Source organism: Erigeron canadensis, chromosome 1 (genome assembly GCF_010389155.1).
Source record: "Erigeron canadensis isolate Cc75 chromosome 1, C_canadensis_v1, whole genome shotgun sequence".
Taxonomy (NCBI): domain Eukaryota; kingdom Viridiplantae; phylum Streptophyta; class Magnoliopsida; order Asterales; family Asteraceae; genus Erigeron; species Erigeron canadensis.
The window spans coordinates 18813690-18840452 of record NC_057761.1 but is presented as its reverse complement, the minus strand read 5'-3'; the positions used below and the strand labels follow the sequence as shown (position 1 = coordinate 18840452).

General features: G+C 34.2%; 2 protein-coding genes across 2 annotated transcripts in view; one reads left to right on the top strand and one right to left on the bottom strand.

The window, feature by feature from the left end:
- Positions 1-5916, bottom strand: part of LOC122579274 (delta-aminolevulinic acid dehydratase, chloroplastic-like) — a 32910-nt gene extending 26994 nt beyond the window's left edge. The window contains exons 1-2 of the mRNA XM_043752496.1: positions 5788-5916; positions 5397-5695 (exon numbers count right to left, since the gene is read on the bottom strand). Coding sequence (XP_043608431.1) covers positions 5397-5690 — 294 coding nt within the window. The 5' untranslated portion in view covers positions 5691-5695; positions 5788-5916. The remainder of the gene's footprint in view (positions 1-5396; positions 5696-5787) is intronic.
- Positions 5917-12306: 6390 nt separating this feature from the next.
- Positions 12307-26092, top strand: LOC122600609. Its single transcript, XM_043773357.1, has 36 exons — positions 12307-12425; positions 12765-12902; positions 13318-13399; positions 13583-13661; positions 13736-13776; positions 13883-14077; positions 14198-14273; positions 14655-14735; positions 14799-14879; positions 15202-15278; positions 15400-15454; positions 15534-15582; positions 15782-15919; positions 16251-16332; positions 16437-16515; positions 18007-18053; positions 18323-18531; positions 18927-19014; positions 19140-19259; positions 19542-19660; positions 19743-19815; positions 19896-20015; positions 20346-20414; positions 20501-20671; positions 20788-20835; positions 21378-21519; positions 21617-21714; positions 22417-22561; positions 22654-22739; positions 22820-22930; positions 23916-23990; positions 24189-24254; positions 24353-24541; positions 24639-24749; positions 24829-24909; positions 25670-26092. Exons 1-36 carry the CDS (start codon positions 12379-12381, stop codon positions 25850-25852), a joined length of 3651 nt encoding a protein of 1216 aa, XP_043629292.1. The 5' UTR covers positions 12307-12378; the 3' UTR covers positions 25853-26092.
- The last annotated feature ends 671 nt before the right edge of the window (positions 26093-26763 follow it).

Genomic DNA, 26763 nt, shown 5'->3' with positions numbered 1-26763 from the left:
CACACCTTTCTAGATGGGTAGACCTTACGGGATCCATCATTGTCGTTATGGATAGACATAACCAAATCCATGAATAACCCGTTACTACACTGGTCAATAACTTCACCGGAATTACTCTATTAACGTTAATTGGGTCAAACGGGAAATTTGTGCAGTGCCCCCGAGTGATCAACGCAGCACAACTAGCCTAAATAGGCTGACTGTGGGTTAAGGTTAACTCTTTTAACACAATCCTCAAGACGTATCTACACAAATAGGTTGCAACCAAATCTACTCATCAACACTAGGGCCCTTAACGTGCATGTGACATGACAACTTAAATCATGTCTAGTGTTCTATGTCAACAAGTCTATACAAAACAATCACAACTCAAACAACAACTACATAAGCGAATCATATAATAAACATATCATTTCTACACAAACATGCATAAACAATACCGCAATCAACTTCCTACATATATCTCACACCCAATATATGCATGAGATATTTAAGCAATATAAAATGGGGGTTTAATTATCTAAAATAAGTTTTCTTACATTTGTGTTTCACAAACCACAATAATAATAGTTTACCAAACTTGCTATGTATTCCCAATAACCTACATAAATCACGAATGATTACAATAAATCAATAAAAGACTAAACACCTAATATCTCTAAATATTAATTCATTAGAAGCCGAAATACTATATATATTTTTGCTGCCCGAACACTAGAAAGCATCCAAACAAGTTTATATTTGGTTTATACCTGCTCATATGATACGTGGAAAGAAATAAAATTTTGTAACTCTTTTTAAAACGGCAATAAAACTTTGTACTTCATTACTTGATTGATTAACTATAAATAAAAGACTACAATTATATTAAATGGTCTTATGGTTTGTAATTACATTATATAAAGAAGTAATCAAATTGAAAGGGACGAAAGATAATTATAATACACCAGAACCCGACCGTCATACTCACTAGGACTTGGGCAAACATTGGGCAAGGTGAGATAAAGATCACGATCTATACAACATACCATAAATGTAATCGAATTTTCTGTTTGGTTTTTCTTATTCTCTTTTGTGGTGCTGATTTTGATATAATTAAACTTCTTTTGCTCTTAGATTCGGTTAGACAACATTGAAAAAATAATGATGACTCAAAGGGGACGTAAAGCAAAAGTTGCAAGGTTTAAAGCGGATTTTGAATTTGCGAGAAAGAAAATTGTAATTCTAATGACAAATCTTGAAATTATTAACACAAAGAGACTCGAGGCTTATGAACGTGCCAACGAGGTTGGAGATCAAAGGAAAGAATTGGTATAACTTTAAATACTTTTTTATTTTTGGAAACAAAAAAACACTTGTTATTCCTTATAAAAAAAGTAATTGGCTGAGAACCCCTTAATCTCATGTATCAGTTAATACTCATTAATCCTCCAGCCAGACTAATGTCCAAGTGAATCTCAACCGCTTAATAATCTACTGATCATCTCAAGTTTGTCTTTAACAAGACTCAAACCCAGGATCCCATGGGAAGTGGCCGGTGGCCATAGGTCTATTACCCAATGGTTCTTGGTTATCACTTAGGTGACGCTTAACTTGTGATTGCTTGATCTAGAAATCACGTTATAGCGAGTATCAGTCGCTCATGACACATGTAAAGGAGCTTGCACGAAAAGGGGATATCGTGGAGCTAAAACAAGTGTGCGATACATAGGTTGGTAATAGTGTGCTACCTGCAAATGCTCCACAATAAATAGTCTCTGTAGTTTATCACATTTGGTAACCATAAAATGGGATTGATAATGTCAGGTCAAAGGGTTCATAAGGCTGTGAGTCTGACAAGATGACAATACTTTCAGGGACGATTAAAGATGTAACAAGTTGATTTAGAAGGATGGACTTTATAATCAGGTCAAGCAATGTGAACCAATTATTTCATTAGCAACAGTACTTGGTGGATGGCATTTGATCAAAATATGTAAAAATCATGTCATACCGCATGAACGTGCATTTGATATGTTCCTTACTGTATGTGATAAATCATGTCAAAGCGATATACAGATTGGATGTGACTTGTAAAACATTGGTTAAATGTAAAAAAAATTTCTGTTCTAAAAATAATGTTAAAGAAATTACGTGTTGGAACATGTATGTGAGCATACAATTTAAAAGAGGAAAATACATATGCCTAAAACATATAATAGTAACATTAAGATATAAAGGTGATAACTAAGATAAAGGCATTATACAGTGAGTGAATAACAAAAGGAGAGATCAATGTGCCAGTCCAACAATAAGAGCATCCAAGGACAGTCCCAATAACACATAGTTGTAAAAAATTATCAATAGATAAGTGAGTTGCACTGAAAGTAACAGAACTTATCACAACTGCTTTCTGCCATTCCATTTTTAAGGCAAGAGATGTCAACAGAAACCCTCTGTAAACAGTTTCCTCTAGAAGCGGAGTGACGACACAATAAACAAGAGTCAGCCCGATAATTGAGGAGGGGCCACCCGAAATAATTTCCTTCAAAATAGGGTTGTTAACATCCTGCATCATCAGAACGATACTATATTATTGGGTGAAGGAGGGGAGTGATGCTTGTCTTTGCTAGAACTATCATGATTCTTGATCAAGGATAACCTCGAACAATGATAACCATTCCAGCTTAGTTGTCATAAATCTCAATCCGTCAGATAATCAATGGATGGATATCTTAAACAATCAATGGGGAACATTACATGTTTATGTTCATATACGGTCGTACTTGTGTGGCCACATATTAGAAATGACAAAACAGGGGATTAAACTCATGGGTCAAAATCATATTCTATAAAAAGTTTGATACATTATAAATGTGGATTACATGATTACAAACAAAGTATTAGAACAACAATAATTTGAACCTTGTATAAAACAGTTTTTGAAGGCTGTAGTGAATTATGATTGATATTGAGCAAATATCATCCCTTCCCGTTCTCCTAAATTACTTGTATCTGGGCTCTTTATTTGGGATATTCCTTCTAGTTATCAATCTAACTCTCCCCATGGCTCACATTTGGTATTTATTCTAGATATGTAACATTATCAGAAACTTGTGTGCCAGATAACTTCCATTTGGAAACCATTTATTCTTCTTGAATTATGTGTGTAGATACTTGCCTTAAGATATCAGACCAATAAGAAATGATGGTTTTATGACTAACCTTGGGTCCAATCAACTTGTCAGCGACAAGGGATGTAAGGAAGACAACTGCAAGGAGAAAAACCAGACCAAGTACTGATGCCAGTAACCAATTCCTTTCCTTGGGCAACACTCTAGCTTCAAAGAAGCTACGGATTTTAAATGACTTTTCAGAGAAACATAGAAGCAAAATAAATGCAACGAATTCTAGAGTTTGTAATACAAGCAATGAGATCCCCTGTTAAAACAGAGAAAATGTTATCAAATTTCAATGATATTAATAGTTCAAACTAGAGGTGAAAATTTCAATCCATAAACTTATGGGTGGATTAGGACAATATTTTCTCTGTAATGGGCTAAACGAATAAAAAAATATTAGCTCAAAGTAACAACGGGCTAAACGGGACACAAATTTTCCAACGCATACTTTTAATGCCTAACAGCTCGTTATATTTGCATCAGAAAAAAACATGGTTAAATAATATAATTATGCTATCATGTTTGGCATACTAAAAAATGTTATAGAAAAGACAAAAGCTAATCAGGGTAAATCTGACCAGACCCAGCCCATACAAAATGTTCCTCTTTGACCTACCCGAACCACACATATTACCACCTCTGTTTCAAATTAAAGAAAAAGCTTGCTAAGGACAGCCACCTCATGGAACCAGGAAAGTTCAAGTCTACATAATGAACCTAAAGTGTTTGTATCAATCAAATGACTGGTAGTTTTAGATAGCAAATATGCCAATATATAAATAAAAAATAAGATTAATAGGAAGAAAGAAAGCTTCACCTGATACTGTTATAAATTTTAAAGCAAATCATGTGGTAACAAGAAGATTAAATACTCGAATCACCTGAATCTCAGGCTCAATAACATTCTGATGCAATACTTTTGCAATGAAAGACAGACCTCCAAAGCTAAGAGGAATGTGCAAACTAAATATATAAAAGGCCATCGTGGTCCATGTGCTTTCAGTGTAACACTGTTGGTCTCGTTTCAGGATTGAGAAATCCTGCCACTAAACAAGAAAAGCAACTAAAACATGAAATATTGAATCTGCTATGCATATGATGTGTGATACAATGATGACCAAGCAAAAAAAGTAATATAACTTTTTGGAATAGGTTAAAGCAATCCAGCCAGATAACACTTTAAAGAGATACTGTCTGTAAGAACCTATACTTGTCAATACCATCATTTGAATTCACTAAATCCACTTACAATTCAAAAAATTAAATCAAATACATATCTAACTAAAACTACAAGGGTTCTATCGACTTGGGAATTTGAAAGAAAATTCATTCAGCTTTCAAATGTGTGGTCTTTCTTGACTTTGAGTAGATGTGAATTGTGATAACATTTGAACTTCTTCATATCTAGAATAGTAACTACTAAACCAAGGCTAATGATGAAACATATACTTTTGTATGTATGGATTTATCTTACAAATCTATAGCTAACATTTCGTATGATACTAATCAGCAGTATGTTAAAATCATACTAATTAACTAACTTGTTGTCATTTCATGTTCCTTTTTCTTTTTTTCTTTCCAAAATTTTGTTATGCCGAAGAAATGCCCAAGAGGCCCTAAGGGTCATCAAGAAAGCATTCTAACAGTATATATACCATCAGTTTACTTTCTACTAACTTTTAAACCACAACATCTAAACTACTTACTTTTTTTTTCCATTTCTAACCATGATACAGCAATCCATCCCCTTTTATCACATACAATAAAACTTTTATACACACAATATCCACGTACAATCTTCCGCGATGTTTGTTTTTATTCAATATGAGCTCCTCTGAAGAAATCAAAAATTTTTGAAATTTCTTGTAAATTTCTTGGCCAGAGCAATGTTTGCATTTTCCCAAACACTAGCAACACTTTGAAACAGTGTTGCATATTCTCGTAAAAATGTTGCTATTGGCCTAAGGCAATGTTAGCTAATCTAGCACTTGTTAAAGTGTTGCATTAAACCTAAAGTGACGCTTTTAAGGCTTAATGTGACACTTTATGAGTGTTGCCTTAGGCTTGCCTTGTAGTAGTGTATATAGATATTGCATAACATTAAGATTAACGCTATCTCACCGCGATAACCGATATCTCAGATATCAGTGTATCTGATTCCGGACGAGTACCCTTTTATATAAGTTAAAAAATGTAAGGAATAATAAAAAGGAGGTGGGAACAATATACACTTACAAATGAAGAAATGAGGGGAGTTCCAGGGGGAGAAGCAGGGACAGGGGGCACGGGGGGCGCTTCGGGGACATTTCCAGCAACAACAGCAGCCTCACATTCCGCATCGCTCAAACCCAACTTCTTAATGGGCCCCTCACTCGCCTTCACTACCAACATAGAATGCTGCTGCTTATACCAACAAGGGCGTGTTGGAAAGGAATTGGGCTTCAGAATTGCATAGTTCTTACTACCACCCTTCAAAGTTCCAACATTCACTGGGGGCATATTCACTATACTAGTACTACAAGCAGCCATAATTTCTGAAAGATCAAAAAAAAAAAAAAACAATTATATGTATGAATAGAATATTATAATACAAGTAAAAATTGTATTTGTATGTATATATATCTACCTGAATAGGCAGCAGATGGGGAGCGGATTGGAATGAATGATTTTGTTAGGAGTGAAAAAGGAAAAAATGGGAGAAAGATTGATGAATTAATTCTATGTGTAATCGTAAATTCGTAATCCTAGTTTTACTTTTACACTACACTTGAGTTTTTTTAGGAGGATAAGAAAAGAAAAGATAAAGAAAGTTTTTTCATTCTTAGTTTTTTTAAGAAGAAATGAAAGTTTTCCAGCCATATTGTAGGGAATGTATGAAAAAGATGAACAATGAAAAGAAGGATTTAGAAACGGGAAGATGATTTATGATATCTTATCGGATGACGTTGTTCTTACAACTTCCTTAAACCAATTTCTACACATATTAAAAGACCTTTTATGATTTTAATGAGAGTAACATCATCCAACTAAAATAATGTTAACTTCATCCAAGTTATCCCCTTTAAAAAAAAGGATTTAGTGGAGGCGGTAGCAGTGAGTTTAACAAGAAAGAAAGATAGATAAGCATCGGTAGTAATTTTGACTCGATTCGAAAATCTGAATTTTAACTCATGACTTAAAACGTGACTCGACTTATAAGAGTCAGGATATTTTTATATACTAAATAATATTGTATAATTATATATGTGTGATATATTTATAAACAGAACATAAGTCGATTATCTTAAGATATTACCAAAATATTATATATTCGATACTTTTGAGTCATAATCTTAAAGTTTATCTCCAAATTCGTACAAAAATGATCAAAAATACATATATAACATACAAAATAATATGAATATAAATGTGATATATGATATATAATCATATTATCAAACTACAACAATCATAAGCTTACGACTCGTATTGACTCATTCCAATTCACATCGCGACTCGTAAGAGTCAGGAGAAAAAAGAGTCCCTCAGCGATTCACCTTATTTTTTTTATAAACCAACTCGACTCGTAAGAGTCAACTCGTGACTCGTGACTTGTAAAAGTCTAACAATTATGAATACAAGTAGAGTTTTATTTCCCTTTGGCATATTATGATGCTCACTTTCTGCCACATCTTTATTTTAATTGGCATATCATTATTTTAGTTGGCAAAATAAGAATATAATTGTAAATTTAGTATTTTTTTTTTATCTTTTCTTTTCTTATATGTTCATTGTAACTCAAGAATGTTTTTTTAGATTTAATTTTTTTTTCTTTTCCTCTCTTATCAATTCCTATCATTTTTTTCTTGTATTTTAAACTTGAGAATATAGTGTTATAGATTAGATTTTGTTTTTATCTTTCTCCTTTTTTTTTCTTTTTTTTTTTTAATATTTCCTTTCGCGTCAAAATTTTGCACCTAACCTTCAATTATTTTCATAAATTGCTCACGTGATTTGTAAAATTTGAATTTGTGTCGGTGTCTTTCTCTTCTCGACAAGTATCCCATAAGTTTCATTTGGATCATTGAACATCATTATTTCGAATAAAGTCTATTAAATATGTTTTGTTAAATCTTTCTATACATGTATTTTGGTTATTTTAAAACATATTCTTCACCTAAATCTTTGTCAAATCAAATACAACACCACGGGGACGAGATTTGTAATAGGAGTAATAATTATCTATACTAACCCATAAATAAATCATTTACGCTATGTTTTAAGTTTTAAAAATTAATTCTCGAATATGGTTAATCATTAATTTTACCACACAATAAATCCAATATTCAATATTAGTCAAATTGTCAACAATAAAATATGTTGCAGTAACTTTTTTTTATAGTCAAATTTAAAGTTAAAGACTTATTTTACATTACACGATCATCAAATACAACACCACAGTAACTTTTTTTTATAGTCAAATATGTTGCAGTAATTTATCTTTAAGTTGAAACTATACAATTCCACGCATCATGTGGGTACCAAATGTTTCAAACCTTTTAATACTTCAAGCCATTTTTAATGAAGTGCAAAATATTATATTTATAAGTAATTCCCTGAAATTTCACCGTATATTTAATCATATCTACACACAAATATACTTTACATCGCGATAAAGTATTATATGGGTATAAGTTATGTAAATGGAAAATGCATTCTTCTAATCAATGTAAAATGTTGTAATAACTTTGTGCGGGTGATTGTTCTATTGTTTGATTTGGTAAGACACTTCTCCTAAAAGATCTAGACTGAAGTCAACAACTTATAAATATTTCATTAAAACATCTTGACAAAAGACAGATGCAGATTTCAAGATATTCCATTAAATGATACTTGTGATTGCTTGACCCACTATTTTCATAAACGAAAGCAATGACACAATCAAAATTTTGCTATAATAATAGCATTCAAAGAGTCTTTGAAAAAGAAAAAGACATCTATTTTCCATTTTAAAGAACGGGGAATAATGGAAAAACTTAAGGCCTAAAAGAAAAAATTCTTTTGATCGAATTAAAAGCTATTCAAGAAAAAATAGCTCTTTATGACGAAAGTCTAACAACTGTTAATTCAGAACAGGAATCCGCAAGGATAAAATCTGAGTCTATTCCCCCTCAAACGGTAAAGGGTAAAGAAAAATTAAATCCGTTGACTCCTGTTGCTTTGGAAAAAAGCAAAAAGAAAGTTAATGAAGAACTACAATCTTCATCTAGTCCAGCAGCAAACGGCTCTGGTAAAGACACATTAAATCCGTTGATGGCTAACAGTTTGCCCAAAACTGAAACGGTCTCTCTCAGACCAAGTTACGCTCAAGTCATACATGAGCCCATAAACACAAACTCCAAATATTTTGTCATTTTCGAAGGCGAAAACAGAGGAATTTACTAAGATTGGGGAATTGTCTCCAAATATGTTACTGGAAACCCATTTCCATATAAAAAATATAAAACGCTTCACAAGCACAAAAAGAAGCTTCTCATTATTCAGCACAAGTTGGAAAGAAAGAAATACCTTTAAAGGTAACCTTTTTTACAGAGCCATTGAAGAGCAAGAAAAAGGAAAGAATCATCGAATTCAAGCAACCTTTCTCAAAACCAACAGTTATTGAAGAAAAAGAAGAAAGAGATTTAATCTCTCTAGACGAAGTTAGAATGATGTGGTCCAAAGCCAGATCGCTAAGTCAAAAAGACTTTGAGGTTGAACATATCTACTCAGAAGATAAAGCTACTAAAAGTTTAATTATCTTTTGTCCAGGTGCCCAGCCCAGAGCTTGTTTCTCTAGCATTTTCAGCTGGATTAATAAAGTTCATATATCCTTCTCCTAACTTGCTAGAAATTAGCTTACTACCAGAAGGAATGAAGAAAGCCATTAAAAACTTTCGAAAAAAGATTGCAACTGCAAAAGATGCAAACATCTTTATCAAGTGTAATTCTACACTACCAGATTGGTCACATGGAGAATCCTTCCAGAGTGACCATCACCTAGAAATTGGCATCGCCCAAGCAAGAAAAGTTGATCCTTCCAAAGTAATGGATGAAGACTACAATGACCCAGAAAACTGGGTTGATATTAGAGCTAGAGGATTTATAAAAATCCTAAATAATCTACAAGGATTAAAAGCAGGTAGCTTTAACAAAGTGAATTATTGCAGTAACCATTACATTATCACTAGTTATTGTGGAACCCCACTACCAATGCACGAAAAAGAAGCTTTAGAGAAAATGGAGCAACAAATTGCCTTCAATATAATTGAAGCAAGTCCAATCACTAAATAAAAACTTTGCAAAGTTAAAGACCATAACCAAAGGTCATAACTGCGATTACTGCAAAGAATCTTCAACAGAAGAAAATAATTCAAGTGGTCCCTCCACTAGTAAAGAATCTCTTTATACGGACAAAGAAAGATAAACCCAACACATGTAGCTGTCAATCAAGAAACGTCATGGATGACAAAAGAAGAAAGATAAACTCAACACATGCGGTTGTCGAGCAAAAAACGTCAAGGATGACGACTTTTTATTTGTCTTGTAATAAACCACTTCCATTATATAAGGAAGATGGATCATTTAGTTTAGGACATCTTATCCCATAGTCATATCTTATTTTCTATTATCCTGCATACCACCTATCACACAATTCTCTCATTGTATAATATCATGAGTGTTAGTGAGTAGTTTCTCCATTAAGGAGAAATAATGTAAATTATCAAGAAGTTTCTTATCTTCGGATAAGGGACAGTTATGAAATAAAACTATCTTTTCTAATTATCTATCTTTTTCTCTAAATATTTGTTATTGTTAAACTTGGAGACCCTAGAGCCATGATGAAGTACCGTTTAGGCAGGAGGCCGTTAGGGAAATATTGGTTGGGTTTGGTTACTAGCAGAAGCAGAATTAAGAAGAATAAGAAGATATAAAGAAAAGGTACGTTACTCATAACTGTAATATCCTTAGGAATATATCCTTTAGCATATGTTAATACGTCTAAAAATCTTTGAAGATGTTTTTTATCTTCAATAGTATCCGAAAATTTATGTAAATTTTCTAGGATATGTTTTTGTGGACAATGGGTCCCTTGGTCAATTTCAAGACCTAAAAAGTTTATCTTTGTTTTAAAAAGATTTGGTTTCTTTTTTGAAAGAATGATTCCATATTTTTAAAATGTTTTTAAAACTGATAAAACATGAATATAATGTTTTTCTTCAGAATTCGAGAAAATTGTAATATCGTCTACATAGATGGTGCAATAATTTTCTAATCCTCTTAAAGCATTTTGCATATGTCTTTGGAATATGCTAGGTGCTTGTTTTAATCCAAAAGGAACTACCTTCCATTGATAATGACCATCAAGATATGTGAATGCAGTCAATAACTGAGATTCTTCATCTAGTAGTACCTGCCAAAATCCACTTTTGCAATCGAAAGTAGAAAATATTGTTTTTTCTCTTAAAAGAGTTAGTAATTCTTGCATGCAAGGAAGATTATGATTATCACCAATGGTGACGTTATTAACTGACTTATAGTTAACAACCATTCGTTTTTTACCTCTTCTCTTTTCTGCTTCATTTTCAACTAAAAATGCAGGATACATATGAGGAGATTTACTTGGTTTGATTAGTTTTAAATCAAAAAGTTCTTTGATTTGTTTACTAAATTCTTCTCTGTCCTGAGGACTATACTTCATAGGTTTTACCCTAATGATAGTTTTTGGATCTATTAATTTAATAGATACTTTCATCCAATTTTTTGATTTTTCAAGATCTATTGGATTTTCAGAACATACTTTTTCAAGTAAATTTTCTATCATATGATATCTTTGTATGTCTAATAAGAAACATTTCAGATTTTATAATTTCCTGAGCTATATTAGTTCCGGGAATTTGTTTGATTTTTGTATTCTTTTTCATGGATTCAAGAAAATCTGGTTTTCCAACTTGGAAAGCCTTTGTTATCTTCTTTATTAAAATCATTTCTTGATTAAGATGAAAAGATATTCTATCAAGCCATTGGGTAAATGGACCATATAGTTGACAGAAATTGTTTCCTAAGAGTAAATCCATACCGGATTCCTGTTGATAAATTGTAGGAATAGGAAATAGTTCCCCTGATAAATAGACAACTAAATTTCTACAAACTTTATCTATTTTAATGGATTCTTGGTTTGCAATTGTTACTTTAATCTCTTTAGGATTATTTTCCCATAGATTTTCTGGAATAACATGTTTGCTTGCCAAACAGAGACTCGCTCCTGCATCTACATAACAATGTAATGTAATTGTTTTATATCCTTTTAAAAAGATTTTTCCTTTAACATAAATGTAATTTGGATTAGTTATATTTGAATAAACTAATTCTTTTTGATTAGTTATATTCAAATTGATATGCAGACAACCATGTCCATGTTGAATTATCAACTCATAAATTGGCTAGGCCAAGAATTAAAAAGGGTTACCCACAAGAATAGTAATCTAATTATTCATAATATGACTTTATGTCTGAAATTGAATATGTGGTTCACCACATACATGACTAATTCAATCTTTATGATTGTCTACGTCAAATTAAAGAAAGACATTATTGCCAATAAAAACTAGAGATTTGTAAGACTTTGAATTAATTATGGTCTTATACTCAAAATCCCTCAAAGAGGAAATACATCAGGTTAATCAAGAGACTATCCGTAAAAAAATATAATTAAAACAATACATGATTCTATTATAAGACATCCAATTAATAGGAGCAATGATATAGAACATCTATATAGAATTGAATTTCATTTATTTAGATTAAATGAAACAATGAAATGTTTGACTCGACAGATATTTTATATTTTAATTTATTTATGACATCATTAATGTTTAATTAAAAAAAATTGAGATTTATGATTGGTTAATAAGCTATTAGGTCAATTGTCTTTTAGTATATATAAAGATAAAGATAAAAGATACCGAAAAAATCATTGTGAATGACGGAGAGTGCAAAATTGCAAACCAAAGGGAACATTCATGCAATTTACTCGTTAGAAGATCGAGATTCCAACACATGTTGTTAATCCTAGTCAGCCAAGACATGTATTTATGTATATTGCTTACACAGTCACAACACCTTCAAACTTCAAACAAAACAATCTTTTCTTTTTTTTTTATATCCACATTCTCCTAAACTTCAATCTCTTTAAGAAATGGATCCGGTCGCTCAACTCACCACCACTTCCGATGATCACTCCAGGTCCTCTTATTTCTTTTTTTTTTTTAAATATATAGATATAGATATGTATATATAAATTCAAAATCCGTTACGAAAACAGTGAAACCGCTTCGGATTCAACTTAATTGTAAGTGGAAAAAGAATGATCAGTTGCTTGTTTAGAAACAAATTCTGTTATTGAAATTACTTATAATGATTAGCACTATTCGGAAGTCGTCGTTTCAATGTAGGCATTGAAATTACAAATTCTGTTTACAAGTTGGACTATGATAGTTTGCCATTGAAATAAATTAAAAAGAAGAATTCAGAAACATATACGCACAAAGCTAATTTTATTTTATTTTGTTTGTTCATTTTCAGAAAAACAAAGCTGGTAGTTGATTTACTAAAAGGCATCCATTTTGTTACTTCTGTGGAGGCCATTTCTCTTGGTGTTCAAGCTGGGATTCATCCGTGGATTTTATACGATATTATATCGAATGCCGCTGGTAACTCATGGTAAGCTTTCACCCAAATGCTGCTTAGTATTTTCTTATCATTCTCTTTACTACAGTAATACATTTCCATCTAATTGTTGTTTGATCTGGCAAAGTATATCCTTGTGACGTTTTGATCGTGGTGATGCCATTCATGGTTATGTTAGATTGGTGCATATATTAGATACAGTAATTTATGAGAGGTTTACTGTCTACATTCTTTCATTTTGGCTCCCTACAAATCCAATATCTAATTTTCACTAAAGAGTTTTAGTTCTTCTGATGGCATCGTAGAGATATGTGTGGTTTCATGTTTATATTGTGATTTCTTGCACTCTATTCTTAATTAGCACATAGCATGCTGCTGCACTATTCCATAATCTTGCTTTTTTTTTTTTTAACCCTTATGCAGCTTTCTTTCATTTTTCAATTGGCAGGATTTTCAAGAATTACATCCCGAATCTGTTACGAGGGGAGCAAATCAAGGACTTTATCCTCAATGCTTTCGCTCAAAATATGGTAAACTTACTTAACATTTTCCAAAAAAGTACCTGGTCCCTCTCTCCTCTCCACTTGACCTTTTTCTATCCATTTTAATTACTTTGTTTCCTTTGACCATGTTGGGGTGGCGAATGGGTCTATTGCCTAAGGTTTACCTTTTATATTTGTTGTTTCGATATTAATTCCGGTGTACCTCAACAGGAGACTGTGTTAGACACCGCCAAGTCACTTACATTTCCGCTACCACTCCTGGCTGCTGCTCATCAACAATTATTAGCAGGTACGCTCTACATCATATAGATGCTCAAACCAAATGAACAGTTAGTGATGGTTGCTTGTTTGCCTATCCTACAGGCTCTAGACATGCAGATGTTGATGGTCTTGATGGTTTGAAGGTTAAAATCTTGCTGACATCTATATCCCATCGCTATTGCCACTTGTTCCAATGTACCTCATGCCCCTCAAGAATGACATTGGCATTTCATCATTTCTGCTGTGCAGGTTTGGGAAAGAGTACTTGGGGTGCAAATTATGGATGCGGCAAATGAAGAAACTTATAATCCTGAACTTTTGGCAAATAAGTTTAGTGCAAAGTCAAAACCACCTAATAAAATTGGTTTTATTGGTTTAGGAGCAATGGGATTCGGCATGGCAACTCATCTACTGAGATCCAAGTTCTGTGTCCAAGGATATGATGTAACACTTCAGCCCCATCCTTTCTTGTGCCGTCCCTCAGTTCCATCTATATAGTTTAAATCGAGTTTTGAAAGTAGATGAATATGTATGTGATCTTGATCCATAATTTCTCTTTGATAGGTATATAAACCAACTCTATCTAGATTTACAAACGCTGGTGGCCTGATTGGAAGCTCTCCTGCAGAAGTTTCTAAAGGTAACATGAGACATTCAGTGGTGAAGTTTTTATTTTAAAAGCCTGTAGAAGTTTCTTGTGCTGTCCCTTAGTTCCATCTATATATTTTTTTGTGTGGTTACATTGTGAAATATAGAATAAGTTTATTTCTTTCCCAACTAAGGACTTGCACTCAATTTGCATTAGTAGATGAAGGGTCTTTTTTTTTCTTCCTTTTTTTTATTATGTTGCTTTTAATATTGCAAGTATGTGTTTTTAAAGTCAATAATGTTACTTACATAGTTGCCTGTTAACATTGCACTGCCATTTTGTATGTTTATGATAATAACACAGTACCTCCTTGTATTTACATGATATGTTAAGTGCCTAACAGTCAAGTTTTGTGGTATTTTTTGATTTCAGATGTAGATGTTCTCATTGTCATGGTCACAAATGAAATTCAAGCTGAAAGTGTTTTATATGGTGTTGATGGGGCTGTGTCAGGTACAAATGGACATAATCTACAGTTTGTAAGCTGACCTAATCTTGTTTCTTTCTGTTCTGTAGTTCTTCCACCTGGAGCATCTATTGTCCTTTCATCCACTGTCTCTCCTGCCTTTGTCAGTCGGCTTGAGCTGCGCTTACATAGTAGGTTCTTACATCTGCTGTTTTATTATTTATTTCACTAATCAAGGATAAGTGTCATTTTGCAGTTAATAGTAGAGGCCCAGTGGCCAGTGGTATAAAGGTGACTTAACTAACTAGAGGTTGTGGGTTCAAGTCTCAAAATGAGACATTATGTGCATTTAAGATGGTGATGTTGGTCCAAAACGCAAAAAAGTAGCAGGATATCTAGTTTCTGTAATCTCCATTGATAATTTTGACACCACATACGTTCTTTTGGAAATTGTGTCATGTTTTTCAATCTTCCTTTTTGTTTGTATGTTGATCTTACTGCTATATAATGTAGATGAGAATAAAGGTTTGAAATTGATAGACGCTCCTGTATCCGGTGGTGTCAAAAGGGCTTCTGAAGGAACACTTACGGTGTGTATGTTGGTCCTTTTAGTGAATGCATCTAACTTCTAAGAACATATCATTAGCATTTTGGTTTAAAACATTTATGCTTTTTGGGTGAGGTTTGCTGAGTTGTACATGTATTGTCCAGATTATGGCATCAGGTGCAGATGAAGCTCTTGAGCATGCTGGTTCAGTTCTTTCAGGTATGAACACTTTCTATTTCTCAATCTTATAAATGTAATGACTAATCAAATATTTTTTTTATGCCATTTCATTTACTAGCATTGAGTGAGAAGCTATATGTGATAAAAGGGGGTTGTGGAGCTGGAAGGTACTTCTTGGAAGAACGTTGATTTCCACTACATCATATTGTCTTCAACTTTTCCATTAATCACTTCTTAATGCATCCATGGTGCTCATTATATACATATGGTCATATGTTTATTTGAAATGGTTGTCATTTTGCAACATATGTCGTAGCTGAAATTACATTGTAAGGGAATGTGATCGGTTATCGTTTTGCTATGTAGTGGTGTAAAGATGGTTAATCAATTGCTAGCCGGGGTGCATATAGCATCAACAGCTGAAGCAATGGCCTTTGGAGCACGATTAGGTTTAGATACAAGAATCTTGTTTGATGCCATTAAAGAGAGTGAGGGAACATCTTGGTATGGACATTTATCCTGCTTTAATAGTTATTATCTTATAAAGTACTGAGTAAGCTTTAAGGTTAAGCTAGTAGAGGGCGTGCCTTACTATTATCGTCCATTTCTATGCGTCTAGCTTCATCACTTCCTTATGCTCGACCCCACTAGCACATGGGTATTCGGAGGCAATCTTATGCACCAACCAAAGAGAAAGTAAATTGCCTTACGTACACAAAGCCTAAATATTCCTGACTAGCTTCAACACCATATATTCAGATGTTGAAAAGATATTTTTCAGTTTTACTACCTAAAATGATCTTGCTATTATGAATGTATTTTCTCGTTGTTGCAGGATGTTTGAGAACCGTGGTCCGCACATGGTGTACAACGATTATACACCCTTATCTGCACTTGATATCTTCGTGAAGGATCTGGTCTGATTTATATTAAATTATGGGATCTTGTTTTACTTTAGAGAGACCATAGGATACTACGTTTTTTCTAATTACTTGACATTTATCTACCTCTATTATTTCAGGGTATTGTGGCTCGTGAATGCGCATCTCGCAGAGTTCCACTTCACATTTCTACTGTTGCCCTCCAGTTGTTCTTGTCAGGTAGGTGGTTGAATGAGCAACTATCATTCATAAACTTTTTAATATCTATTAAATAACTTAGATGTGCTATATTTTATAGAATGAGACATAACAGTTGGATTTGCCATATTAGTCACTATTACAGTAATTGTATGATTGAATAAAACGAGTCACGGCCTTGAGATTCATTTTACAAAACATATTCATGTAGTACCATAGTCATATATTTGAGTACATTAATAATGAAATGTAAAAAGCTAGAGCTTCACGTACTACCCTTAATACTGTAAACCGTTATTTCATTATTACCAACATATATATATATATACACACACACAGACACATATATATGTAGGGTAGCCATAATGTAAGAACACAAAATGTCTTGAGAACAGTGAGAACTAACAAATATAATTTAAAAATGGATTTAGCCATTCTCATTGGAGTGATGTTCTATCTATATATATATAACATCAATGTGTTTGTGCTCGCTAGAACTTAAGAGGCCAATATCCCCTTCCATTATTAATCAATTTTAACCATTCAATCATTTTTACAAAAGATCTATTAATATAATGCTTTAACACACACATCACGCACAACCCCAGAAATTACTAAAATTGTCCATAGCCGCCAAAAAGGTGATAAGTCATCTGGAAGTTCTCTGCCTCCGAATTGTGCTCGTCCAATGATGTGTGTGTGTGTGTTATATTTAAGTATAAGTTCTCAATCCATGGTCTTTGGGCCCGTTATAGATGAGGCTTACTACTGTTAACTCAAGGAGCTGAAGCTTCCTTATTTTGCAGTCAGTACTACATGTCTGGATAGTTTGGCCACAGAGAGACCACTAGTCGTTTAAAATTGCACGTAAACTCGTAAATCCTTTCAAGTTATCATTTATTGTCATTGTATGTAGTATACTCCAAATGGTCTTTGATGTGTTATATATTTTTCTATTGTGTATCTGACCTATTAATAACCTGGATGTGGAGGGTCCTAGGATGATGTGGCGGTGATTAGTACAAAATCCTACTAAAATTGAATTGTTACAAGTCAGGAAATACACAACAACAGTACATAAGACACACTTATCTTACTCTACAAATTACATATAAGATGGTTTTTTTTTTGTTTTGATGGTTTATCCAATGCACGCCATCCTAAAAAACTGTATATATAAGGGTAAACTGTAAAGGTAGACTATGGATTCTGGATAACTTTAAACAGAGATTTAATAAAATAGTTTAAAAGATAAAGAAACGTGTGCAGTTTTAGGCCCTTTTAAAAAAGCCCCATTTCCATTCCATCTCAGCCAGACTCAAGTATTACATTTAGATACCATGAAATGATATAAACATGTATGGTAGCCAATTTCGTGATGTCAATTTGCATTCTTCTCTATCTATTTGTTTATTTCAGTATTGGGCTATTGCTCTAAAGTTAATATAAGATTGATCGAAGATGTTATATTTCAGTTTTCGTCTATTATATATTCCGGTCTCTCATTTCTAGGTTCCGCTTCTGGGTGGGGACGCTTAGATGACTCAGCTGTTGTTAAGGTAAGCTACATGAGGCATATTTTTGGAGGCTAAGTGTAGTTGTCCATTCATAGAATGTGTTGGATCTGATCATCACAATAAGAACCAACGTCCGACCTTTTACTATCATGCATTAATACCATTGCGGTACAATTAATTGGTTTGATCTTCAAAAGATCCATGGCATACAGAAATGATGGATTGTGCTTGATGTTAGAAAGTTATTTCAGAAGCAAGCAATTGATACTGTGCTGACAAACATAAGTGTGTGTTTCCATTTTTTTGAATAGGTTTATGAGACACTAACAGGTGTTAGAGTCGAGGGAACACTTCCTGTCATTAGTAGAGAAACTGTCTTGGAGTCTCTTCCATCTGAATGGGCATTGGATCCACTGGATGACATACGAAGAGAAGATAACAATTTAAAGACGCTGGTTGTTTTGGATGATGATCCAACTGGGACCCAAACTGTCCATGATGTTGATGTGTTGACAGAATGGTGAGTTTGGTCATTTCGTTCTAAGGTTAATTTGGGTTTCCTTCTATTAACGGGCAAATGGGAAGCTACAATAAGTTCAGCAAAGAGAAATGGGTCGAAAGTTGTCTGATGTGTTCAAAATGCAAACTTCCTTAGATATATTGTAGACTATTTTTTGAAACCATAAATGGCACCCTGTAGACTAGAGTTTGGAACCATATATAGCACCCTACTTATTTATAAATTTCAAACAATTAATCATAAGATAGTTTGCTTGTCGGCCCAACCTGACCCAATTTTAGTGACACTGAAAACTAAATGTTGTGATCTGAACCTGTTTATGCCCATTACGCTAACGCTTATTCGTTACCGACTTACCTCTATGAACCATATCTATTGTGTCATTTCTTTTCCAGGAATGTTGAGTCACTTGCTGAACAGCTGAAAAGTAGGCCTAAATGCTTTTTCATTTTAACAAACTCTCGGGCTCTGACCTCTGATAAGGTATAGAACACCTATTAAACCTTATAAGCATGTATTCTTTTGTTTGTTTAGCTTTGGATATTGAAACGTGCATTTGATTTTGTGCGTCCTTGCTTTAGTATATTGAGTTCAAATTCTGCATGTAGGCTAGTGCGTTGATAACAGATATTTGCCAAAACCTATCTGCTGCAGCGAAATCAGTGGGAAATAATGATTACACAGTGGTATTACGTGGTGATTCAACATTAAGGGGTCATTTTCCTGAGGTGAGGATGAACCATTTCTATATATAACGACTGGATTCGGGTTATTGTTCAGCAAAATAGGAAACAGGTCAAATGCGCAAATAGGTCAAATTGGTTGAAAGCCTATTAATTCATATGTTCACAAGACCCTGTCCATTTGTCACTCAAACTGTCTGTGTTTTGTAGGCTAAAAATGCTGATGACATGAATGAGTACCCTAGGGGCTCAAATATGGGAATATAATCTCAGAATCTCATTTGTCACATTTGACCTTTATCTTGACATCTTATTTGAATCTTACAGGAACCAGATGCAGCCAATTCAGTACTCGGTGAGATGGATGCTTGGATCATTTGCCCATTTTTCTTTCAAGGAGGTCGTTTCACCATCGAAGATATACATTACGTTGCAGATTCTGATCGGTACTTTAAAATCTCTTCTGTCTAACCACACAATATTAGTCGATTGAGAGTACTTATAGTGTACAAATCCTACCACATATAGGCTTATTCCTGCTGGAGAAACTGAGTTTGCTAAAGATGCTTCGTTTGGTTATAAATCTTCAAACCTGCGTGAGGTCTAGCTGCTCAAAATACTTAATTGCTGATAGTATGGGCATATCATTATTTAAACTTTGTACTTGTATTTGGATCCCAGTGGGTTGAGGAGAAAACTAGTGGACGTATACCAGCTAACAGTGTTTCATCAGTATCTATTCAATTGTTACGTACTGGAGGACCAAAAGCTGTCTTTGAGCATCTTTGCAGTTTGCAGAAGGTATTGTGCACTACCTTTTAGCGAAAATTATTTCCAATCGATAAAGAAATTTGACGACGTTAATTTTTATAATTGTTAATGTATTACATTAGAATATATGAAATTATCAAATTATATGAACTAAAACATGAATGCAAACATAAACCAGGAATGTTCTAGGGTCAAGAGTATATCATAAAAGTGGAGTCTAATCAGATGACAAACAATGTTTTTTCTAGTCATGTTTATGATCTGTACTTTTGGTACTTACAGATATGTAGGATTTTCTGTTAGTTTCTACATGAACTTTGAGTTGGGAATGCTGATGTGATCTTATGACTGGTGAAACAGGGTTCTACATGTATAGTCAATGCAGCTAGTGATAGAGACATGGCCGTCTTTGCAGCCGGTATGATCCAGGTACGTGAAACTCCACCACGAGTATTTATAGCTGGAAGTCTGTTAATGTCGAATAGCTCATCTTTTGGTTTGTGCTTCACTCCCAGGCAGAATTGACAGGAAAACGTTTCCTGTGTCGAACTGCTGCTAGTTTTGTTTCTGCTCGGATTGGAATTATCCCAAAAGCTCCAATCTTGCCCAGTGATCTTGGAATCAGTAAAGGAGGGAGTGGGGGACTCATAATTGTGGGGTCATATGTCCCAAAGACCACCAAGCAGGTCTTAGTCTTGAGATTGATTAATGATCTTTTTCCACGTAAAGATTTAATTGTCATTTGACATATATATGTATTATGATATTGTTATTATCAATTACTGATATATGAAGTCCACAGGTTGAAGTGCTGAAATTACATTGTGATGATAATCTGAGAACCATTGAGGTATTTCAGAAGCTACATTTTTTTCTATTCTGTATTATACACGTATTGTACTATATATGATAAAATATGTATACATTGTGAAGTAGGTTTCAGAGTTTTGGTAGAGAGCATATATTGTTGCCAATAATCATAATCAAACACACAAACTCGATTTGTATAAAACATCTCTTTATTCATCAAGAGCAAAAGTATTACAATCACTGTAATCTTTTCCTAGATCCAGTATACAAAAAACTGCAAAATTACTCTTCCTTGTAGGCTAATTCAGAACCATCATATTGTTTCATGAATCGTCATGTCTTGTTGAATTTTCGTGTCCGTTTGCTTGTGTGGTGGCTGAATCAGAGTGACGGTTGTGGAGTGCTAAGTGAAACGACACTTCCGTCTCTCTTTCTTTAATTACCATTCCATGAACCCGAGTCTTAAAAGAATTAAAAATACAAATACCCTGCTTTTTGTGCAATCTGTATAAAGATCCTTAATTTGCGTCTTTTTGTAATTATATAGGTATCTGTTTTTATTTGGGTAAATATTATATATAGGTATCTGTTGAGAAACTTGCAATGAAATCAGCGGAAGAGAGAGAGCAAGAAATCAGTCGTGCAGCTGAGATGGCAGATATTTACCTCAGGACTTGTAATGACACCCTTGTTATGTCCAGTCGGGAGCTTATCACTGGGAAGAGTGAGTAGCATACGTTTTGTAATTTTGTTATTCTGGGTGAAGCATGTTTTGGACCATCAAAGAGTAGAACAAGTGCTGACTATCATCCCTAAAACAGCTCCTTCTGAGAGTCTGGATATTAACTTCAAAGTGAGCTCCGGGCTGGTGGAAATAGTTAGGAGGATAAAGACAAGTCCACGCTATATTCTTGCAAAGGTATGTCTGAAAGCAGTTTAGCTTTAAAAGTGAATTTTAGTTAAAAGTGGCAGTTAAGCTCAGAACCTTTTGATTTCGAGATCGTACGATTTATAGGGATACATGCACAGATCAGTTAATTAGAGTAACTTACCACATGATTGACTGAATAAGATTCAATTCGACTGCTAGGAACATGATTACCTTTTACATATCATCCCATTGTATGTGAAACAAGAGATCAAATCTTATTATTTTAAGTAGATAAAGGAAAACTGGACCATGCATGTCTAGCAGTTTATTTAATACAGGCAGTTTCGTCTATCACGTTACAATTATTTACACAAATTCCCCGACGATTCCCGCTGGTTTGATACATAGAGTCCACCAAGCATATCTTGAATGGTGCAGAAATGTGATGTCCTATAGTTAGACGCAATATGATGAAACTTAAGTAAATGTGCCTCTGCTTGAGCCTCCAAAGATAGCGAGCCCTTTTACTAAAATGGGGATATGGCCATTACTTTGATATGGATATGTGAATTATATTGTTACTCTTTCATAAAGTGCTGTGCATTGTGGGTGTTTGTTTCTGTATCGAAACAGTTAATTGCTATATGAAATGGACCTCTCTGAAACTTGAGAATTTTAATAAGCACCTGAAAGTGACCGAGGATCAAAGTCTATTACGCGCCTTATATCAGCCAGTTTTTCTATTCATAGGGTGGAATTACCTCTTCGGATATTGCTACAAAAGCTCTAGAAGCAAAACGTGCCAAAATACTTGGGCAAGCATTGGCTGGTGTTCCTTTGTGGCAGTTGGGCCCTGAAAGTAGGCACCCAGGAGTTCCCTACATTGTCTTTCCAGGTATGCTAAATCTTTTAGATCTTCTGCATCAACTTTGTTGGAATATTGAGTCTTGACTTGGATATCATACTACTCAAATGGATGCTACTTAGGAAACGTTGGTGACAACAAGGCTCTAGCTGAAGTGGTCAGATGTTGGGCTCGTCCCGTCAGACTTTCAACTAAGGAGTTGCTTACTGTAAGACTTTTTACGCATCAGCACAAGGTTCTATGTTAGTGACTTTTCTTCATTTGGGCGTGTCTGTATTTGATGTGTAGGATGCAGAAAGGAGAGGATATGCTGTTGGAGCATTCAATGTGTATAACCTTGAAGGGGTTGAAGCAGTAATTGCTGCTGCTGAAGAGCAAAAGAGTCCTGCTATTTTGCAGGTTTTGGATAATCTTTCTCACAGCTTTACTTACTTCAATGTAGATAACTTTCAGGGAAGTTGATTTATTTAAACTGAGCAAATACTTCCGATATATCTTTGGTTTCTCCCATCAGTGTTCATCAATGTCATACATTGTATTGTATATATAGGTGTAAGGTTCAACCTAGTTTTTAGAATTGGTTGATCTGGGCTATGTTAAATTTTTTTTTTTTTAATCTTTAATGGGTAAGATTTATAAGATTAGGTTGATAGCAAGTGGGCTGAAATTTTAAAGGGTATTTTTTTGGGGCATAATTTGGTTACTAACCCATTGTAGGTAGCTACTATCCCTCTGACAAATTTTTATTTTTATTTTTAAATTCTCTTTTCTCTAATCAGAAAATCCAATTAATTACCTTTTTAATCTTTTTTATATGGATTGGTAACCACCATAGCTACAAAAAAAAAGTTGTAGCTTATATTTTCTTTCATTTTTTTAATGCTTACAACTCCAAATCATTTGACTGAAGAATGATAATTCTTGGAAGAAAATTTCTATGTAGTTAAAATGTTGTACACATTGGGGTCAACTCAGCCAGACTTATTGGAAATGTACAATATTTACCTGTTTTGACTTCTTGCACCCAATCCCTTTTTCTGCCTCTGATTTTCAATATAACACATATTTTGTCTAACATCTCTTAGCACAAATATACCTAAGTAGTGTAGTGCTCTATATAACTGAATATGTAAGGTTCCAAGTATTGGATTTCTCATTTTTGTCTTAAAACGCCCTAAGCTGCCCGAGCATTTAGAACACAAGAATCAACTGTACAAAAGCAGATACTGTATAAGCTTCTACTTGCTATATCTGTTTTTAATACAAAAATATATGAAAGCTTAGTTGAAAAATCATGTAAGAGTTGCATTATTGCAGATTTTCATATTCTCTTTGTTTTTGGTATTGATACCATGCATAAAACTATGGCATTGATTTTCTACAGATCCATCCTGGTGCTTTGAAGCAAGGGGGAACACCATTGGTGGCATGTTGCATCTCTGCTGCTGAACAAGCAACTGTAAGTGTTCTGAATGAAAATGTTTCCTCTCCGACTATCCCAGTGGGAGAGGGAGGGGATTTGATTTAAGTAAGAAAAGATAAACGTGATACTTCGAACTGTACCTTGTTTGAAATAGTGTAAACACTACTCACTTTTCCTTAAGCGTCAAGTTGTGTATACACTGGTTGCCAATAAATATTATCATATATATTGCAGGTGCCAATTACTGTGCATTTTGATCATGGTAGTTCCAAGCAAGAACTAATGGAAGTTCTTGAGCTAGTAAGTCTGATCCTTAACCACTAGTTTGTTAGAGATATAATATAATCGTTATATAAAGACTTTCTGTTTATTTATTTGAATTCTGAATTCATACACAGGGAGTTAACTCGGTCATGGTAGATGGTTCACACCTACCCTTTAAGGAGAATATCTCTTACACAAAATACATTTCAACATTGGCGCATGCAAAAAGTATGATGGTGGAAGCTGAATTAGGTAGACTATCAGGAACAGAAGATGATTTGACTGTAGAAGACTACGAAGCCAAGTTGACTGATGTAAACCAGGTAATTCTGTCCAATTGCTCTTTTTTGTTGGTTAATTTTGGTGCAATATAATAGGAGCCAAAGTATGATCTTTAACTCTGATCCATATGAATTTCAGGCTCAAGAATTCATTGATGAGACTGGTGTTGATGCTCTGGCCGTGTGTATTGGTAACGTTCACGGGAAGTACCCTCCAAATGGGCCAAAGCTTCGGCTCGAGTTGCTTAAGGTTGGGTGTCAATCTTCAAGCAGCTTGATGATCCCAGCTTTCTATTTTCTTGACATTGTTTCTTTTTTTTCTTTATCAGAGCCTTTATAACTTGGCTTCAAGGAATGGAGTGTTTATCGTTCTTCATGGCGCCTCGGGATTGCCTAAAGAACTCGTACAGGTACACATCATTGCAAAACAATGCTTAGTTTCAAATGTAGCTTTTTAATTACTTCCCCCACCTCAATATAATTGTGCGCTCGAAAAAAAACACAAAACCATTGCAGTGTAGTGTAGTGGCACAATTACAATAATGCACTTAGTTTTTGCCCAGGCTCCTGAAAGTCGGTTTTTTTGAAAAGATGTGTCAAGGAAAAATGGTAAAGTTTACTTTTATATTTTGGAAGTTGACATCAGTTTGGGACAAGCCAAATTGGAACGAACACTATTTTGGGATGGAGGGAGTAAAAGTTTAATTGGCTGGTCAAAATTTGGTACAAATGCCTAGTTGACCATTGTCATTCTCACAATGTAATGCACTTATATTTGGATGTAGCATGTCAGTTGCAACCAATCGTTTTTCTGATTAGAATCCAAATTCTCAGCTAAAAATGCATATTTAACGGAGGTGGCAAAATGGGTGGACTGGGAAGGTTGGGTACAGGACAATGGGGACTTAAGAGCCGGGCCGGTCAGAAACCCTTTTGTATCCAGTTCTTCAAAACAAATACGGGTTTTTGAATAAAATTATAAAAGGATTTATGCTTACAATACATTTCAAGAAACTTTTGATTTGTTCAACCCATTTGACATTAAGGATGCACAAGATTCCTTATTAGGTGTAATTAAGGATGCCATAGAGAGTTGATAATAGTTTACTGTTTTGATTTATTTACATCAAACCTATTGGCATTATGCAATTATGTCATCATGATTTACAGGAATGCATAAATCGAGGAGTTAGGAAATTTAATGTGAACACGGAAGTACGAAAGGCTTACATGGACACCTTGAAAACCCCTCAGACAGACCTAGTCCACGTCATGGCTGCTGCTAGGGAAGCCATGAAAGCTGTAGTTGCAGAGAAGATGCTTTTATTTGGCTCATCAGGAAAAGCAAGCTAATTAAAGCATCTTTAGTCTTTACACAACTACTACCAATTGTTCTGCGGATCAACATTTATTCGTTATGATTCAATAATATTAGGAAATTATAGTATATTTAAATAGCAATATGAAAACCCGAAACATAATGAATAAGGGTTGGAGGTTGAACATGGAATTCCAATAATGTACCGATCTATCCTTGAGTTTTAGATGTTATGTGTTTGCCCTCTTCTGGAATGATAGGAAAAGTATTTCATATGTTTTGTTCGCCACTAATAAAACTCTGTATGAGTTTATACTGGAATTAGATTGCTGTCTATCATGTACAACAATGCAGATATTGGACAAGTGGTCATAGGTGTGATCATTGCAGGAAATTTCTATCTTTTTAGCTATCAGCATTACTCATTACTCCCAGTTAGAAAGCCAAATAACTTTAAAACAAACCAGGCATCTCCAAGAAGGAAACCTGCTAGATTTAAAAGATCTGGGATATGCAAATAAGAGGGAAGCAATATACCGACAAGCAAAGGTACATCAAAATTAAAAATTCCAAGATCCTTTCCGCCAGATAACACCTGTCCCAGAACTGCTATGAATCTGTGCAATACAAAAACGTTAAAGCTTTACCCGTTAAACACCCATGAACTGCCTTGCCCCTGAGACTCCAAATGGTCTTCATGAGGATGTAGCATATTACTTGCAGCATACATGATCTGATCCGTGTAAATCAAATCTGTGTGGGGAGCTGCCGGGAACAATACATTTATCACCAAAGAAAAGTAAAGTCACACTCCACAAATGGCACAGCCAAGAACCTGGACTGCTATGTGATACACTGAGAGTTGGTAAAGCAATTGTCCCAGATTAAAGAGCCTAAAGGTTTCTTCCATATAAACCAATTTTGGCGAGTGATAAACATTGCATAT